Below are 19733 nucleotides of genomic sequence, written 5' to 3' on the forward strand. Positions count from 1 at the left end.
AAGCAACACTTGGGGGAGGTTCGGTTTTTGTTTATTTTTGCCCGTCATCAGTACGCTTTGTCCTGAAGAAGCCCAGACACCCCTCAAGCAGCGATCCACAACCTCTCTAGACATCTGCAGTGGAAACGGAAGCGGCCGGTGAAGCTCTACCCGGACAAGGACGCTCCTTAGACTATTCTCGAGTTCGGAGGCGAGCCCCGGTTTAGGGTAGGGCAGGCGGTGAGCCCTCAGCAGGCTCACACCCGCTCTACGGGGCGGGACCGCGCAGACACTATAGACCGGGGGCGGGGCCTCGGCGGATCGAGGGCGGGGCCGCGCAGGCGCCATGGGGCGGAGCTAGTGTTGTGGGCGGGCCACGCAGGCGCCGTGTGACTCTCGGCGGGGAGGTGGTGAGTGCGCGCGGTCGTGTGTGGCGGGGACGCGCGTGGTGAGCGGCACCGTTCTTTCTCCACGGCTGGGCTCGCTGGGTCTAGCCTCGGCGCTTCTGGAAGCTGAGAGGGAGGCGTTAGACCCAACACACCCGGCTTAGGGCGCGGGGAGGGTTGCGCGCGGATGGCTGGTGGGTGTGATCCGAGCCGTAGGTGTCGCTGGTCGCCAGGCGGAGCCCTGCTACTGACCCGGGGAGACTGAGCGGGAGGGGGAGGCTCTGGCGGAGTCGCGCTGTCCTGGGACTGTCTCCTGACTGTCACCTGCTGCAAGGGCAGCGCGCCCAGCAGCCTCGGCGAGGGCCTGCGACGTGCGAGTTAAGATACCAAACAGAACTAGCTAGGTTCGCGCACACCCAAAATAGGACTTTCATTTTTAGACATCATTCGGAACCCCGGCCAGTTTCCAAGGCTTGTTCCTTCTGGCTCCAAATCCCGTTCTGCAGGACCCGAAAGGGTAGAGGAGGGCACAGCTGGGGTCAGGTGCTGCTTATGGATTGTGTGGGAACTTTGAAAGTCGAGGTAGAAATTCCGATACAGCGCTGTAAAAAAGTCTATGAATCGTGTTTTCTTCAACTCATCAGATAGCTGTTGTTGCGGGCGGACCACTTTTAGCCAGCAATCTACAGAGAGGCAGGGCCTCCAAGACCTTAGATACACATGAGAATAGGAGTGCCATCCAAACAGATAAGAATGCAGCCACACCAAGTGGACCAGGATTCGACCCCGGGGAACCATGAAAAAAAAAAAAAGGGGGGGGGGACTTTGCACCCACCCTGGGCTTTTCACCAGCTGGTGAGAAAGGCTGAGGGCAGAGCAGGAAGTCTAAAAGCTTTCCTGTAAGCCTACCTGGAGAAGACTCTGGTTGCTGTAAATTTATCTGCCTAGATCTTCCAAGGGAACAAAAGTTTCAGACAACTTGGGTAGGGCAGGAAAGTATGCTCTAGGGCAAGTGAAGATTCTTGCATCCAGTGAAGGGAAGGTGCAGGAGGCACATGAATCTGTCCTTAAATAGTATCTGAGAGGCCAATAAATCTCACACAATAAATCTCTACTAAGCACAAGTCATGCTAGAGAAATTTGAAGCCCGTACAGAAGGACAACCAGGAAAGCCAAACCCACCTCAGTTACTCACTGGATTAAGTCAGCAGTAAACAGCACAGGCCTGGCATACATGCCCACTCTGGGCCCTAAATACCGTTTTCACCTCTACCACCTTATAGACAAGTCCCGCTTATAACCCAGATTGAGACACAAGAAAGAAGGAGACCGCCTTGCTGCCAAGGAGCAAAATAATCAATAGGAGCAGAACCAGACATTTGCTCAGATGTTAGAACTACCAGGTGAGAGGTTTTAAAAAAGGATCGCTAACGTCTTAATCATGCCAGTGGAAAAGATCCATAACATGCATACATAGATGGGGATTTCAGCAGAGGAGGAGTTGGTAGTGAAAAACAGTAGAGAGGAGGAATGCCTTCAAGGGGCCTATGGGTTGATGTGAATTGCCAGTGAACTTGAAGGAAGTCTATAGAAATTATCCAAATCGGGACTGGTGAGATCAATGGCTGGGCAGATAAAGGTGCCTTGCCGCCAAGCCTGACCGGAATTTAATCTCCAGATCCCACATGGTGAACGGTGAGAACTGGCTCCACATTGGTTCTGTGGCACATTGTGGTGGCTACTCTTGGTTGTCAGATTGACTATATCCGGAATGAACTACAATCCGGAAATGGAGGGCACACCTGTGATCTGGATCTTGAGGCAAGAAGACAACATGCCTTTGATCCAGATCTTGAGGCTGGAAGGCACACCTTTAATCCAGATCTTGAGGCTGGAAGGCACACCTTTAATCCAGATCTTGAGGCAGGAAGGCACACCTTTAATCCAGATCTTGAGGCTGGAAGGCACACCACCTTTAATCTGGGCCACACCTTCTGCTGGAGGTCTGTATAAGGACAGTGGAAGAAGGAAGGAAGGGCTTCATTCATTCTTCACCTGCTTGCCCAAGCCTTGTCCATTCCTTCACTGGCCTTGGAGCCTGCTTTATGATTCTAGAATATACAGAAAACCAGCTGAGACACCCAGCCTTGGGGGACTAAGCAACTACTAGATTCTTGGAGTTTCCATTCATAGCTGGCCATTGTTGGACTATAGCCTGTAAGTCATTCCAGTAAATTCATATATATATATATATATATATATATATATATATATATATTTAGATAGATAGATAGATAGTCATTCCATAAGTCTTATGACCCTAGAGAACCTTGACTGACTAATACACTCATGCATACCTATACAAAATCAGTCAATAAAAATATAATTAAAAATTATGGCTGGTGAGATGGCTCAGGGGTTAAAGACATTTGCTGCCAAGGCTGATGACCTGAGATCAGTCCCCAGGACCTATACTGTAGGAGAGAATTACTGCAAGTTGTCCTCTGACCTCTTCATGAATTCCATGGATGCACGATCTCTCCCCAAATAAACAAGTGTAATTATCCAGTTGAAGTATGTGGGAATGGAAACCATACTCTCTGATTTCACTTTGTTTTGTAGCCCAGGCTAGGCACAGTTAATAGTCGTCCCCCCCACCCCCCAGACAGGGTTTCTCCTTGTAGTTTTGGTGCCTGTCCTGGATCTTGCTCAGCTGGCCTCAAACTCACAGAGATCTGCCTGGCTCTGCCTCCCGAGTGCTGGGATTAAAGGCCTATGCTACCACTACCCAGTAGGCACAATCAATCTTATACACCTGGGTGATGTTGAGCAGGTGTTACTTGCTCTGGATTTGAGCTTACTTGTCAAGGAGGTTGCATTTTGTGGATGAGATATGTATAACAGGCAGAGCAGATTTGAAGTGTGATGGTTCTTAGTTCCGATGGTGATGCCCCCTCTCTTGGTCTTACAGATGGCATCCGAGGCAGAGCCCCGCCCCCTGGGCATGTTTGAGTGCCAGCTCTGTGCCTTGACAGCTCCTTACAGCTACGTGGGGCAGAAGCCCCCAGACACCCAAGCTGTTGTGTGAGTATGCACTCTGGGCCGTGCTCAAGAAGTTCTGTCCAGTACTGCTTGGCAGGTGCTGTGTAGAGTATGATACCTGGCTTGGGTGTTGTACTTTAGATCAGTCCTTGCCCTTTTTCTGAATGCTCCAGGCATAGCCTGGGGAAGCCCCAGGCAAGGCTGCAAAGCTTTTTTAAAAACTCTGTGAGGACTCCCTGCCCTCCTTGTAGGTGCTGCTGACAGTTAGGCACTCGATCTGTCTATGAGGTGGAAGCCTTGTGGCCCAGGCCAAACAGCAATGGAGGAGCATGGTGGCTTTTTCATGTGGGGCTGTGCCCTATGCTGTCCCTGCTGGTGGCATCTGGGCTGGGTGGGTTCCCAGTGGTTCCTAAGGACCAGCTTCCTGAAGGTCTGCTTCATGCAGGCTGGGAACAGAGATGGTCCCAAGCTTGTTGATTTGCATGGCTCATCCTTCTTCAAGCATCATGTGAGAAAGCAGCAGGGGACCAGGCTCATTTCCTTGTCTTCCCTGGATTATCATGCCACTCGATTGCTCTCATCCTGATGTGTGTGGGACGGAGAAGAATGTGCCCCTTGCTGACCTCATGAGCCCACCTAGTGACTCCTACTTGCTCTGGGGTGCATTGAGAGGCTTCCACTGCACCTTGTGGAGCTGAGGCTGGGTCGCATCTCAGTTCCAACCTGTCCACCAGCCGCCAGGCTTTCTACCATTTCCCCACGGCATAGGTAAACTAGTTCCTCCTGCTGAGGCTCCTGCTGCTGCTGTACAGCTCTGCCATGGCTCACAGCAGAATGTCCCTTTTCCACAGCCTCCTGGAGGAGAGCTACATCATGAAGGATCCCTTCTCCTCAGACAAGGCCAGGTTTCTGGTCCTCGGCGCACGGTGCAGTGTATGCGGCAGGCGGGTGTGTGTGGGCCCGGTAGGTACACCTGGGAACTTCCCGATTTTGCGCCCCCCCCCCCCCCCCGCCCCCAGATCTGTGGACCTCCTGATCACCAGCTGGAAAAGGGGTGGGGGTTCTTAGATGACAGATAGCCTATCCTTGGGGTCAGAAGGGCAAAAGGAAGGGGCCAGTGAGGGCAGGTAGAGTGTCTCAGCCTGGGGTGAGTAGAGGAACTCTTAGCAGTAGTCCTGCAGTAGTCTGAGAGTCCCCAGGCACCTGCGGCAGGGTCAGTGCACACAAGGGGCCTTGCCACAGGTCATGCCCAACAACTGTCCCCTCTCTCTGCTGTTTGGTTGATGTATGGGATGGTGGCAGGAGCCTCAGGTCCCACCACTTGGAGGAAAGACTGTGGAGGGAGCGTTTGAGGTCAACAGACTGGAAAAGTGGGCTGGGGCCAGCCTCTGAGGAACCTCAAGTGCCACTCCTTGGATTTGGGCTGTACTTGGCAAGCAGACGTGGGGGTTGCCTCAAGAATGCTATGCATCTTCCCCTTTCTTGGATTAAACAATACTTTGTTAGTAAGGTGATCTCCATTGCAAGGGATTGTTCCTCAGAACTTCAAGCAGGATGGCCACCGCCAGCCCTTGGTGCTTTTTGTTGTTGTTGTTGCTCAGGTTGCTGCGACTCCCTGTGCCTTATGTGGGGGAGGCGACACTGTGTCCCCCAATGTTCTAGCCCTGTTCCCTCTCACAGGACTGCAGCCTGTTCTACTCCAAGAGGGTCTGCCTCCCCTGCGTTCAGGAGAATAGCAGTGCTTTCCCTCAGGAAATCCGGCAGGATGTGGAGAAGAGAAAGGGCGCCTCCAAGAGACCTTCCAGCCATCCCTGACTGGCAGGCACACAGCCTCCTGTGCATTGTTGTGTTGGCTCGGCCAAGGTTCCGGCTGGGAGCTGTGTATCTGGCCGCCTCTGAACTGTGGAGTACCTGCAGCCCCGGGAACTGAGGAGCCGGCCAGGACTGAGGACAGACAGCAAGAGTGGATCCAGCTGCAGCTCCAGGGCTGGCCTCTGGTGGAGGTCAGGAGTGAGGGAAAGGGAGCCTCCTTCAGCAGACAGTTGGTAGACACTTCCTGTAGATGTACCCGTGGAGACTCCTAGCTTCTGTCCAGGGCTTCCAAGTAACATGATGTCATCTGCCTGTAGGGAAATCAGCCTCTGAGGGCCAGTGGCAAGGCCCGAGGATATGCAAGGGTTACGTCATATCCTGGGCAATGCCTGGGGAATGATTTAAACCTCTACCTTGTAGCATGTTTATAATTAAAAACCTGAAGAATAAACTAATGGTTTAAGTAACCTTTTCACTGACCTACTTGGACACTCCGTGCATCCCATCGGGGCCAGTCTGTGAGGCTTGGTCTGTGCAAACCAGCCCTGTCCCAGCATCATTCAAAATGAACCAGCTAATTTTTAAAAATAGTTTATTTTTTTTAAAACCATTAAGGCAAAACTGTACCCTGAAATTAACTCTTTACATTCATCAGTCTTACAGTAGGACATTCCAAACATACAGGTTCCCATAAATTCAGGATATAAATCAATGCATATAGTCAGTTCAATCTCCTATGGAGAAAATGAAGAAGACTCAGTATTTTTTTTTAATTAAGGTTAAGTTATAGCCATTTTCTAATTGCCTGGAACCAATCAGTTCATATGACTAGAAAATTCTATTTGCCCTTCTGTGTTCACCCTGGATTCCTGATGTCCTGGGTAACCCTGTATCCACAAACAGCTGGGAGGTGTGTGAGGCCGTTGGCACCGGCTCAATAATCCCCATTCAGAACTGTTCTTATCACAGAAGTGAAGGCCTGCAAGCCCCCAGGTCGGGCACCAAGGACAGTCGTGAGCAGGTGGCAGAAAGCCAGGCTCAGACCTTGCTTTGGAAATGATCATGTCCTTGTGTGTGTCCATCAGACCCCTCCCCTTGGGCTCTAGTGTGATGGGACTGTGGAACTTGGAGGGTGTTACGAAGACACACTGTGTAGAAATGTGGCCAGGACACTGGAAATGACATGGGGACGCAGTGGAACAGCTCAGATTGCCACAGTTCTTTGGTAATTCATAGGTAACAATTCCCTGAATAGCAGACAGCTTTTAACCGACAAGCCTACTCAGTGGCCTAGATAGAAACACTGGTGTAAGGTTGGTGACTTCCAGCCAGGGTTCAAAAAGGCCTGGCTGGCAGAGATGGATACAAACAGATTGATTTACACTTGTTGCAAGGGTAGAGAAAAAAAAGAATTGACTGAAGGAGCAGATTCACACATTGGGGAGAGATGGTGCACAGCTCAGTGTGGGGTGTGCACTCATGGGCAGCGGTGTGTCGAGCAGGTTCAAGAGCCAGGCTTTGAACATAAACCGCACCAAACCCTGACTTAGAAGATTCCAGGTGTTGGCGATTAGACACACGATCACAAGCTAGTCAACTACTTGTATCAAAGTGTTTAAAAAACAAAAACAGAAATCACAGTATTTAAGATACAGCTATGAAGATAAGTCTTTTTCATTCAGTGCAGAAAACACAGTGACAAGTAACATGGATAATACTGACATCTTCCTAGAAAGGTGCCAAATGGCATTCATCTGTTGTGAGGTACACTTAGTTTCAGGCCTGACGAAAGAGCTGGCTGTGCCTTTTTTTAAAGTGAATTTTCCCACAGTGACAACTTCACTAGGTCAGCAACTCACTGGTCTTCAGGGCCCGAATCCAGGCTCTATGTGACTGGACAAGTCCCAGGGGCCAGGGAAACATGCCCAAGTGCCCCCCTGCAGGCCAGGGAGCCCAGAGACCCACCTGCCTCTGCTATGGCCTCACCACTGTCAGGGTGACCTGTGCCCTGGGGATGAAGCATGTTTCACTGAATAAATGAACTGGAAGCTGGGTACAGGGGAAAGAGAAGAGGGGATCATTATTTCTCCTCTCTACAGAGAACGCCAGGGTTTTCCTATTTGACCCCAACTGGCAAACTTAAATAAAAAAGAATATGAAACGGAACCTGGTCACTGTCTATGACATAAAACTTGATATTTCTCATTTCCTTTTGCCAAGAATGGCACCTGGCAGCCACTAAGGTGTTGGGTGCTGTCAGCTGCTTGGTCAAGACATGGCCCTGACCATGGATGCAGTTTGGTCGGTTCTGGTTGGCACAGGACTCCCCAGAAGGTGTGCCTCACTATGCAACCATTCTCCCTGACAAAATGAATTCTCTTGGGGGAGCTAAGCAACGGGCAGTGTTTCTCATGTCTCAGATGAGATTCTGAGAAGCGGATGAGACAGCTGTTGGGGTCTGATGCTGAGAAAATGTCCCCGGGGTCCCAGGATGGTGACAGGCCAGGTGGCAGCAGCCTCTCACACTCTGTCCTGATAAGGGGCCAGACATCTTTTCCTGATGGGCCCGAAGGCCACTCCACTGACGTACAACCAGAGATGCCAACACATTCCTCAGAGGAGGCTCAGTGAGGAACATGATCCACTTAACTTTAAACCCAAACCTGTCCTGATGCAGATTTTAGTGTGTGCTGTGTTTTCAGAGAAAGACAAAGGTCATCTCTGTTCTGAGTTCAGGCCGTTGCTCTAAAATTCTTGTCTTACTCTCTTCAAGGGTGTCAGTCATACAAATGTGAACTGGAGACAGAGTGGTGCCTGGTGGGCTACCAGGAAACCAGGCTGGCCTTCCAGCCATTGGGCTGGTGGTGTCTACTTAAAGGTCGGTTTAGGTTCCTGTTCTCAGCCCTCCAGAGGCTGTGCGGGGGACACCGGGACCTACTCTGCATGCTGGGTGAGCAGTTGTAGGCAGCTGCTGCATTTTCCCAGTGGAATATTCCTCTTGAAAGGCCACACAGGTTAAAGAGAGATTCCCTGAAGGTGGTAGGCTTTCCGGCTGTAGGAGGCCCCGGGCCAAAGGCTGGTCAATCTCCGGGCAACAGAAGAACTTTCAGCTGAAGTTCAGCAAGACATATTCAAAACGCATGGCCAGTGAGGCAGGACGGGACACACCAGTAGTTGAGGAGGATGGGCAGCAAGGCTACTTGGTCCCCATCGGTCTCCAAGGAGTCTGGCACCAGGGGAGTCTTGCCATCAGTGACGGGAAGTGGCTCCACACCCCTGCTCTAGGGCTCCAGGAGCCAAGGTGGCATCTCTTATTGGGCTGTTGGCTGATGCCACTGACACCTTGCAGACCACAGCTGCTCACTTTCTCATTCCTAAATGTGCCACGGTATTTGACCTGGCATGTCTTGGGTTACTGTCACCTTGATAAGTCTGACTAGTGACCTGAAAGATCCTAGCACTAGGTGGCCACATCGTGAATATCCTTCCCATTAATGAGAGTGCACAAAGTCAGTGACTTTCAAGCCGAGGCCACTGTGGTCCCTCCTGGCTTCACTGAGGATAACTTACTGGTGCTCTAAGAGAATCAAATCTTCATGAATACCATTGAGCATCAGCTAAGATGCAAACCGACACAGAACTTGTCAATCAGCTCTGTGGTCCATGCTGAAAGCATACAGCAAGGGACTACTTTTTATAAGTTTTATAAAAGTTCAAATAGAAAAAACAAACAAACCCATGACTCAAAACTCACTTTCCAAGGTCACCTACACTGGAGCAGCATTTGCCTAAGGCCCATAAGAACAGGAGCCTACCCTGGTGGGGGACAGGGGCACAGAAGAGATTTGGAACTAGAATCCAACCTTTGACCCTCTAAACCTAGGACCAGCTCTAGCCCTGCAGGAAGGGCCAATGACTGGATAGGCCATGTGCCACAAAGGCTGGCTTCTTCCTGAAGGAGCTCAACCCTCACTGGGATCATATATGGAAATGATTTGCTCTGCCTCTGATTCTCAAAGAGCCTGGGCAGAGAGAGGGGGATGTTGTGGGATATTTGTTCACTGTGTGAAGATGTATTGTTGTGACTGGTGTAATAAAAAGCTGAAGGGCCAATAGCTAGGCAGGAGGTATAGGTGGGATTTCCGGGGAGAGAAAGGAAGAGGGGGAGGAATCTAAGCGCACAGAAGACTCCAGGAGACATGGAGAAGACACAGGAGGTGCAAGGTGGAAGAGAGGAAACACCACGTGACAGACCATAGTTAATATAAATAGGTTAATTTAAGTTATAAGAACTAGTTAGGAGCAAGTCTAAGCTATAGGTTGAGCTTTCATAATTAATAAGAAGTCTCTGTGTCATTATTTGGGAGCTGGCTGGTGGGACAGACTCATTATAGGAGGAGGAAGGGAGGAAGCCAGTAAGTGTGCAAATCTTAGTGGTTTTTTGTTTTTGTTTTTCAAGACAGGGTTTCTTTGTGTAGTCCTGGCTGTCCCAGAACTAGCTTGGTAGACCAAGCTGACCCTACCAGGCTGGCCCCAAACCCACAGAGGTCCACCTGCCTCTGCCTCCCTAGTGCTGGGATTAAAGATGTGCACCACCACCACCACCAGACCATAAGTGTGCAAATCTTAAAGCATGTCTTGATCCTAATTTTCCCTTTTTCCTCCTTGAAATGTCATGGCCATATTTTTCTTCCTACTGTTTTTTATAATACTGATCTCGAACATTTTATCAGCATCAATCTTTAAAAACAAAACAGGGTCTCGTGCAGCACAGACTGGCATCAAACTTAATTATGTATCCGAAGGTGACCTTGAACGTCTGCTGAGGTTAGAAGCATGTACCACCATGACCGGCATAAAGCAGCACTAGGGATTAGGGGAAGCCCTCTACCAACTGTGAGCTACATCCTCAACTCCTTGGCAGTATCCATCTTGATCATTCTTTAATAACAAATAATGATGACGTCGGAAGAGCCAAAATTTTCTAAAGATGGGGCAGGGGCATAAAAGATACAACCTGATCTGAAATATGCAGTCACCCTCTTGGAGGGCAGGTACTGGCAGGTCCATGAGGTCTGAGAATTCTTTGTGCATGTTTCTCTTGAAGATAGTCAGCACTGCCTTCCCAATGGGACTGAGGAAAAGGGACTTTACCATCTAATTCTTTGAAACAACAACAACAAACCAATCAAGTGTTGTGAGATCTTTGATTGGGTACAAATAGGATCCAGGGTGACCAGATCCTCCCAGCCTGGGTAGCAAAGTCACTTTTGTCTTCTCTACTCCAGGTAGTATCTCCCCACCAAGAGTTTTTTTTTTTTTTTTTTTTTTAAAAAGCCATAAAGTGTCATATTAAAGGAGCTGCCAGAGGGGCCTGGAAGAGCGTTTACCAATCTGTCAATCCATCTCTGGAATTGCTGTCATGCCCAAACGCTCCGGGTTCAACATGAACAGGATTGCAGAACTAGTCACTCAGGGCTCATCCTGTCTCTGTGTATCAGACATTATTCAAGCCTCCTGAGGCTTCTTGAGATTGTAGCTTTCTGGGAACTTCTACGAAAACCTGGAAATGCTTTTGTTCCCCCACACACATTAGTTACACCCTCCAAAACAGTGAATCGACAAAGAAAATGATGGGGCTGCATTCTAACCATTCTTGAAAGTTCTCAGAAGCCAGCTCTCTTTCTTAGAGCCAGGAAACGGAAGTGAAGCCTTCCCAGTAAACATTTTTTTTTTTTTTGCCATGTTTGAATGGCTAACCTTGGGCCACATCTTGACTTGTAGGTTTTAAAGATTAAAAAGTGCAGATTAGTTTTCGGGATTTACAAGGGCACACACAGCCAGAAAGACGGGTAAGCAGAGAAAAGAACACTCGGACTTGGGAGGTTACACGTTAATTAATGGCAAATTATAAATGTGATGTAGAGAGGTGCATTGATTAACATTGGACCAGTTAAGATCAGACTGGGGATTGCCATTCTCCGTGATTGTCTGAATCCTATTAGCCTCCGATCACCAGCATTTGGGTAGTAGGCATTCTTAGAAGTGCCCATTCAGAAAGGAAAGATGTGGGAAGAGCCTCCATTACCTAGGCTCAGCCCTCTTCATCTCCAAGGGTAGGAGGGTGGTCATCTGTGCAAATCCCTGCTCTCCTGTGTGGGGCTGCAGACCTCAGAGGTCCCTGGACGGTCATCTCAAGAAAAATCAGTACATGTCCCTGTAGATCTCCTGCAGTAGCGGGTGCAATGCTGCATCAGACTCGGTCTTCTTGATGACCTGCACGAGCTGCGCATGCTCTGTGACCAGCTGCCGAAGGTCCACCATTTTTTGAAGAAGTTTTGGGAAGAGAAAGGTATCATCCGGATGGTTGCTCTGCAGGTGGAGCTTGAGCACGTGCACGATCCCCTCCTGCATCTTCTCAATGTATCCTATGTTTAGAAGGCCAGGCCGATCTACGCTCAAAAGAAGAAAGACACGTCTGAGTGTGACCATCCGAGAGCCACTGGTCCGTGGAGGAGCCAAGTGTTGCTGCTTCGTGTGGCCCCATGGAGAAGGCGCTGAGTGACCTTCACATGGCAACCTGACCAGTGGTCAGACAGACTTTTCCACAATCACTGGCTCTGATGGGGACAGACGACTAACACGCCTAGTTATTTACAGGCCCAGCACATAGGGCTGGTTCCCCCTTATGGTGCAGTCTCTACTTTTGGATTTGCCTGACAAGCCCCAAGCCATGCCACATCTTTGTGTAGTGCAGGAAATGAAGTACTTCCTCCCGGATGAAAGCTAAGCACCTAAGGAGTGGGACAGGATCAGACTCTGCCTTAAAGCAACGCTATCGATACCTCTGGTGAGTCCCAGGTGGAGAGCAGACTGAGAAGTGACCAGGGCTAGGGAGGATCATGGCTGGACAGTATGCCAAGGAGCCCCTGGAGTTGGGAGAGGACCCAGCAGGAAGTACCATTGCTCACACCAGGTGACCTTCCTGGTACAGTCTCAGGTCCTAGCCCATCCAGACAGCTGTGCCTTTTAAAGCCTCATCCATCCATGACTAGGGCTTAAAAGCTGCTAATGATGTAGTGTTTATCTTTTCTTTTTGGCATATGTATGGGGATAGAAGACAACATTTTATTTACAATACAGAATTATTTATTTCATAATTCATGTTTGCTATTGGGAGCTGGTTTTCTCTTTCTAATTTTATTTGGCTCCAGAGATCAAACAGAAGCAGTCAGGCTTGCAAGAGCTTTGCCCACTGGCCCAGCTCACTGGTCCTTATTTATGTTTGGAACATCTTACTGATAACATATGCTTATTTTATCTATTTTGTTTCCGTTTCCAGAGTGTAGTGACATCTCTAAGCCATATTACCAATTATTATGTCATTTATATCAGTTTTTCCTTTACAGAAAGTTCAGAAATTTAATATTTTTTTAATCATGACTTATTTATTTATTTATTATGTATAGTGTTCTGCCTACATGTATGCTTGCAGGCCAGAAGAGGGCACCAGATCTCATTGCAGATGGTTGTGAGCCACCATGTGGTTGCTGGGAATTGAACTCAGGACCTATGGAAGAGCAGCCAGTGCTCTTAACCACTGAGCCATCTCTCCAGCCCCCAGAAATTTAATCTTAATATTTAAAAGCAAAGCAGACACCATGGTTATCAAAATGTAGAGAATATACAATTATGATATTTTTAGTTTGATAATCTGATTGAAATTTAAAATGTGTCCTTTTATAAATTTATCTTGTTTTTAAAAGTGATTTAATTTTTATATATTTATTTTAATTATGTGTATACAACATGTGTGTTGGGAGGGTGGGGGATGCCCATGAGTACAGCTCTCCAGAAGGCTAGAAGTGGGAGTTCTAGGCAACTGTGAACAGTCTTGACATGGATTCTGGGAACTGAACTCAGGTTCTCTGCAAAAATAGCACATACTCTTAACCACTGAAGCCTTCTCTCCAGCTCCTGATGTAGCTTTTAATCTTCGTTGTTTCAGTAGTAAAATAAATATAATAACTAAGGTTTTCATGTTTGTATGTATTTGAGGCAGGCCATGTGTGTGGAGGTCAGATGACATTGTTTGAGACAGGAACTCACTGGCCTGGAACTCTTCACCAAGTAGGCAGGTCTGGCTGTCCAGCCAGCCCCAAGGATCTGTGTCTCTGCCTCCACAGCACTGCGATTACAAGAGCATGCCCACACTCCCAGCTTTTTTTTTTTAAAGGTGGGTTCTGGGTTTGAACTCAAGCACTCACACTTGTGTGGCAAGCAACTTCCTGACAGCCATCTTCCCAACCCCATGGCTAACGTTTACAAAGGTAGAAGGATCCATTCTTTATAGTTTTAGCTTCACCATGATAAGTTTCCTATTTTCCATATGGAGCAGTTTCCATATCCACAGGATCAGTGCAGGACTGCAGACATGAAAGGCTGTGTGTGTGTGTACCTCTGCATTGGCTTCCCACCCTCCCCGCCATACCCCATCACACAAGGGACCCCGACAAACTCTATAGAGCTGTGGTGTTTTTCTGCTTTGCAGGAGTAACGACACTTCTTCTGTTCATCTAGCCACCAGCCAGCCAGTGACTGTGAAGGGCAGGATGGCTTCCGGCAGCTGGGAAGAATGGTCACCCATAGATCTATGCCAAGGCCAGGCAAGGTCAGCTGGGCTTACAGTAGGTGGATGACCTTCCCAGACTAGAGAGAAGGCTATTTAAAGAAGTGCAATGCTGAGCCAAATATCAGGGACCACAGGGCCAGCTTCCCCAGAGAGGCCCGATCTTCCTTCCCTGGGATCGTTCCTTCTGGCAAAGCAGACCTTGCATCTGCTTCCGGTTAGCATGATCGTTTTCAGCATGAATTAACATCAGCATTAACAGCAACAGCGCTATACCTGCACTGTACTTTCTGTACTATTATCTACTACAATCATTATAATATTAATAGTACCAATTATCACCATATAGTACGTGTATCTAAGACACTTACATTTGATATAATTGTATGATCAGTGGAGCATATATTTAATTTAGGCATATAATATGCCAATATGCATTAATGGATACTATAGTAAGAACACAACCACAACATATAATAGGTATATTCTCAATTCTACTTGGTAGTAACTCGGGCTAAGAAACCATCCCACCCTGCCAGTGCCCACTTCACTGTATCAGAGCCCAGGCTGGCACCGTATTGACAACCATTGAGTTCCTCCAGAGAGAAAGCCTGTAAGTACTCAACAGTGGCATATCAACTTACCTCCACAGCAAATTATAGCAGCCACAAAAAGGGAAATGTCACTATCATCCAGTTCTAGGGCGTTGAACTTCATCGCAAAATCAAACTTGGGTTCCAGGATGTCACAGAATGGTTTCCTCAGGTTCTTGAGGAACTCTCGCGTGATGAAGCCGTTGCCGTAGGCTACCAGCATCCCATCTTTGTTCATCAGGGAGGACAGCATTGTGAATATGGCTTCGTACACACCATACTTTAGCAAGGTAACTTGGTCATTCAAGTCCAAGTTCGCGAAGCCTGGGATGGCCTTGGCGAATTCTGTGAGCTCGGTGACAGTCTCCACGGACATGCACTGGCAGCAGTGGAAGATTCGGACTCCCACCTCCTTGTTTTGGATGCCATTGGCCACCATCTTGGCCACAAGTGTCTTCTCAGCCATACACAAGGTCTCCATGTCATGTATGACGAAAGGCTACAAAGGAAGGTTCTGGAGTCAATCAAGTGACGCCTCTAGGACAAACTATGTAGTCCCCTTAAACATCAGTGAACTCACGATAAGCTACTGTGGCAGAATCTCCAAGCTTAGTGCCTATTTGATTTAAAATATGTGTGCAGTGCAGTCCTGCCATTGGGCAACTTCAAAATCAGACAATCTACGACTTGGCAGAAAACTAACAAAATCAGTCAGTAAGATAACAGTTGTCAGGGCTGGGAAGATGACTTGGTGGGTAAGAAGAGCACTTGCTGCTCTTGCAGAGGACATTGGTTTGACTTCCAGCTCACACCTGTTCCTAACCCCAGTTTCAGAGAATCTAATGCCTTCTTCTGACCCATGCAGCACTAGGCAGGAAGGACGTGCACGGATATAAACACAGGCATGCAAATATATGCTAAACATGACTGGCTTTGTGTAGAAATCAACAGGCCTTGTTCAGCTCTGTAGAGTAGGAGTGAGAACAGCTCCCAGTGTGCCTTTCAGGGCAGAAGACAGCCTCATGTCAGTGGCCTATCCTGGAACAAGGGCCAAATCCCAGCCTGCCTCCCTCTATGCTGCAGCACCATGGCATCCACACCTGCAGGTCCTGCCTCTTTAGAAAGTCTAATGGACAGCCCAGCTTTGTCACTACTGTGTAAGCATGTGACGGTTACTCTGGATTGTCACATTGGTGGGATTCAGAATCACCGATGAGATGAACTGTAAGGACATTTCTAGAGAGGTTTACCTGAGGCGGAAGACCCACCCTGAATGTGGGCAACACCATTCCCTAGGCTGGAGTGCCGGACTGAATTTAAGGAGAGTCAGCCCCGTTCATCTCTACTTCCTGACTGAGGCCACAACGTGACTGGCTGCCTCGTGCTCCACCATGCCTTCCCTATCACGACGGACCAGACCCTCAAACTGTGAACTAAAATCAACCCAGCATTAACTTATGTTCATCAGGTATTTTGCCAGAGCGACTGGACAAGCAACAAATGAAGGGACCAAAGGAAATTAGCTAAGAGATGCCAAATCTTTATAGCTACTGCCACACCATTCCCAAGAGACCAATGTGGAATCAACAAGGATGTCCACTGACAGACGAATATGCCAATAGAATATTATTTAGCCATAAAAAAGGACATCCTGGTACTTGTCACCAGATGGAAGAAACTGGAGGGCACAAATACCATGTATTGTCATTCATGTGAGTGCTAAAAATGTTGGCCTCACAGGAACAGAGTAGAGAAGAGACTCTGGAGAGAAAGAAGAGGGGATAGAGAGAGGTCTGGTAATGCCATTGACTCCAGATATATTATGTTTTTCATAAGGAATTTCAAGGGAGTTTGAACTTTCTGGACACATGACACTGACACATATTTAAGGAGGGGGACATAGTGCTCTGATTTTATCAGCATGCAGTTTGTTCTTGCATCTAATTTTCAAACTATATTCCACAAATGTGTACAATTTATAATATAAGCTGTTTAAAAAACAGCTCGCTGCTGGAACAAACAATTGTTTGCAGTCACTGCGCTCAGAGGGATTAAATGTCAGGGACCCTGAGAAGGCCAGCATTTACCCTACCCCTGGCCAGAATTCATATTTGTCAAGCAGAAGTGACAGCATTAAGGGATCTGAATTTTGTGAGCATCTATAACACACACCCCCACACACACACACACCCCCACACACACACAGAGTGGATGTAATGTCTATATTGAGTGAGCGAGCACAAGTCACCAATGAGGTGGCCAGGTATTGCTTCAATCCCTCCCGGTGTATCTGAGCTCAGAGCAGGGACATTCCAGCTACCTAGGAGGTTCCTGGTACTCCCTCTGACCCCCATGCTCAGCTGTCAAGAGCATCTTCAGGAACCACAGAATAGATGCACAGTCAAGGCACCTGGGATGTGCCTGGTACAGAGGCAGGAAGATATGTGGAGAAGAAGCAATTGGCTGTGAGGTGTTTAAGCAGCGCCTGGTCTTGAAATACAGTGCTGGACCAAAAAATCTGATTCCTCCATGTTGATGAAAGGAGATAGATGTATTAAAAATGACTCACTGTGGGACTAGAGGGGGGGCTCAGTGGTTAAGTGCACTGCCTGCCTTCCAGAGTATCCGGTTCCACGGAGCACCCACATGGTGGCTGACAACAATCTGTAACTCTAGTCCCAGGGGACCCAAACTCCTCTTCTACTTCCAAGGGCACTGCACACACGTGGTGCAAAGATGTACATGCAGGCAAAAGTGCCCATACACATAAAATAATAATAATAATAATAATAATAATATAATAATAATAAGACTCATGGACATTCTATGGGCAAAACTCAGAGCCGAGCTTCTGAGTATCTCAAGTCAGAACAAGGTAGACAAAAAAAAAAAAAAAAAAAAGAGTTTCTCTCAAAGTTTTAACAACAGGTCTGATAACCACTTTTGGAATAATTTGGGGACAGTTATGCTTCAGAAAAAAACAACAGAGAAAGTCTGATTTAAAGGGACTACAGAAATACAGTAGGTCTGGTGGACGTTTTTAGCTTGGCAGGTAAAAAGTGTCTGTTTCCAAGCCTGAAAATGTGAGTTTGATCCCTGGGACCCACATAATAGATGAAGACTCTTGCTAAAAGACAATTAAGAATTCTGAGTTACAGGGCTGGAGAGATGGCTCAGTAGTTAAAAAGCAAGCACTGTTCTTTTTGTTGTTGTTGTTTTGTTTTCGAGACAGGGTTTCTCTGTGTAGTTTTAGTGCCTATCCTCGATCTTGCTCTGTAAACAAGGCTGGCCTCGAACTCACAGAGATCTTCCTGCCTCTGCCTCCCGAGTGCTGGGATTAAAGGCGTGCGCCACCACCACCTGGCGCAAGCACTGTTCTTATAGAGAACCCAAATACAGTTCCCAGCATCACACTGGGCAGCTCACAACGCCTGTAACTCCAGCTCTAGTGCCCCCTTCTGGCCTCTGTGGGCACCTCCACTCATGTGTGCACACACACATCCATCTGCACATGATTAAAAACACAATTACTCTTTAAAAATTCTAAGGCAGTTGGGCATGGAGGCACATGCCTGTTATTCTAGTATTCAGAAGGCTGAGGTAGGAGGGTCCCATGAGTTTAAAAGCAGCCTGGGCTAGTGAGACACTGTCTCTCACACAAAAAAAGCTAGGCACAGTGGCACAGGCCCTTAATTGCAGCACTAGGGAGGCAAGAGGGTCTCTGTGAGTTCAAGGCTATGCTAGTCTACATAGCAAGTTCCATGCCAGCCAAAGCTACACAGTGACACCTGGAGGACAGGTCGATATGGTGACTAGACTTTTTATTTTTTTATGATTTATTTAATTATATATTTAGTGTGTGTATGTGTGTAGGGGGGAAAGACAGCGAGACAGACGGAGACAGAGAATTTAAGTGAACCATGTGCATGCAGGTGCCCAAGTAGGCTGCAGGAGGCTAGCAGACCCTCTGTAACTAGGGTTATAGGCAGTTACGAGCAAAGAGTCATATCTCTGGCCCTAACTTCTAGACATCTAAGAAGCTATCGAAAGGCCTCTTTGGAAGCCAGATTCAGGAGGAACAACTGTTTCCAATTCTGCCACTTTCAAATTAAGAGGGAATAAGTCCCAAGAAGTGTTTTGGGGCCATCACCAGGGGTCCTGGTCATTTTCTGGCTCATGTGTCTGAAATTCCAGGGCCTCAAATCAGACCCGGGGTCCAGAAGGAAACCAATGGTCTTATCTGTCTCCTCAGCCCTTCTCCCAGCTAAACTCACCATTCCCCCACACTTGCCTTCAGACCTTAACAAAATCCTACCTCCAGGTCCCCATCCCCCAACCAGTTCTAGGATGTCTCTGGGCCTCCACGTCTTCTGGTGGGTCTTTTACAAGGAGTGACTTGACCTCTACATGTAGTAAACTAGAGACTGCTTGGACATACCACCAGACAAGCTTTCCTGTTTCCCAGTATGTTGTGTGGAGTCTGTGACTGCTCCTGCCCTAGTCGGCCTGCAGGACAGCAAGACTGCTGGGCACTGTAGGCATGAATGCCCATCTCCCCACCTAACAAGTTCATGGTCATCATTTCTATGCACCTTAAACTGTTTACCAGCTGAAACACAGTTTATGTTCTGCTAGGGCCTTGCTGGGGCTGTCATCCCAGCCTAGAACCTGACAGTCACTGAGTATTGTGCCACGGGACACAGGTCAAGCTGAGTGCATCAGGGCTACAGCCTGATCTCCCAAAAGGAACTCCTGCCTTTAAAGGGGCTTGCTTTCTAAATATTATAAAATATGGCACTGGAAAGATAGCTCAGAGGTTAAGAGCATTTGCCACTCTTGAAGACTGGGGTTCAGTTCCCAGCACCCACACAGTGGTTCACAACCACCTGTAATTCCAGTACCAAGAGATCCAATGACTTCCACAGGCTTCTACATACATGTGCTACACAGACATACACTCAAGTACACACATACACACACACACACACACACACACACACACACACACACTCGCACTCACACATGTACACACTCAAAAAATAAATATTTAAAATCTTGTAAAACACACAGCCTACAGTCTCTTGATGCCACTGTGGCAGCAAGACCAGAGTTCTGCAGAGATGCTAGGTCAGTGATGCTGGTGGCAGGCACCCTGCCACCTGGACATTTCCCAGGCTGGGCACAGAGGGAAGAGGAAAGATGGGGTCTCACACTGGACCAGCAAGTTCTGGGAAGCTGGCCAGCAGGCTGGGCAGGAAGAGAAGGCCCAGCCTCTGAAAATGCCATGAGACC

At 48.0% G+C, this 19733-nt stretch overlaps 2 protein-coding genes across 2 annotated transcripts in view; one reads left to right on the forward strand and one right to left on the reverse strand.

Annotated features, from left to right (window-relative positions):
• Nucleotides 1-423: 423 nt before the first annotated feature.
• On the forward strand, nt 424-5686 carry Cdpf1 (cysteine rich DPF motif domain containing 1). Its single transcript, XM_059247191.1, has 5 exons — nt 424-769; nt 1649-1768; nt 3337-3449; nt 4259-4370; nt 5088-5686. The coding sequence occupies exons 3-5, from the start codon at nt 3337-3339 to the stop codon at nt 5220-5222; spliced, it is 360 nt and encodes a 119-aa protein (XP_059103174.1). The 5' UTR covers nt 424-769; nt 1649-1768; the 3' UTR covers nt 5223-5686.
• Nucleotides 5687-5794: 108 nt separating this feature from the next.
• The window catches only part of Ppara (peroxisome proliferator activated receptor alpha), a 71481-nt gene continuing 57542 nt past the window's right edge, over nt 5795-19733 (reverse strand). Inside the window, exons 6-7 of the mRNA XM_059247190.1 lie at nt 14493-14940; nt 5795-11671 (exon numbers count right to left, since the gene is read on the reverse strand). Of these exons, the coding sequence (XP_059103173.1) occupies nt 11424-11671; nt 14493-14940 (696 nt within the window). The 3' untranslated portion in view covers nt 5795-11423. The remainder of the gene's footprint in view (nt 11672-14492; nt 14941-19733) is intronic.

This window comes from Peromyscus eremicus, chromosome 20 (genome assembly GCF_949786415.1).
Source record: "Peromyscus eremicus chromosome 20, PerEre_H2_v1, whole genome shotgun sequence".
NCBI lineage: Eukaryota > Metazoa > Chordata > Mammalia > Rodentia > Cricetidae > Peromyscus > Peromyscus eremicus.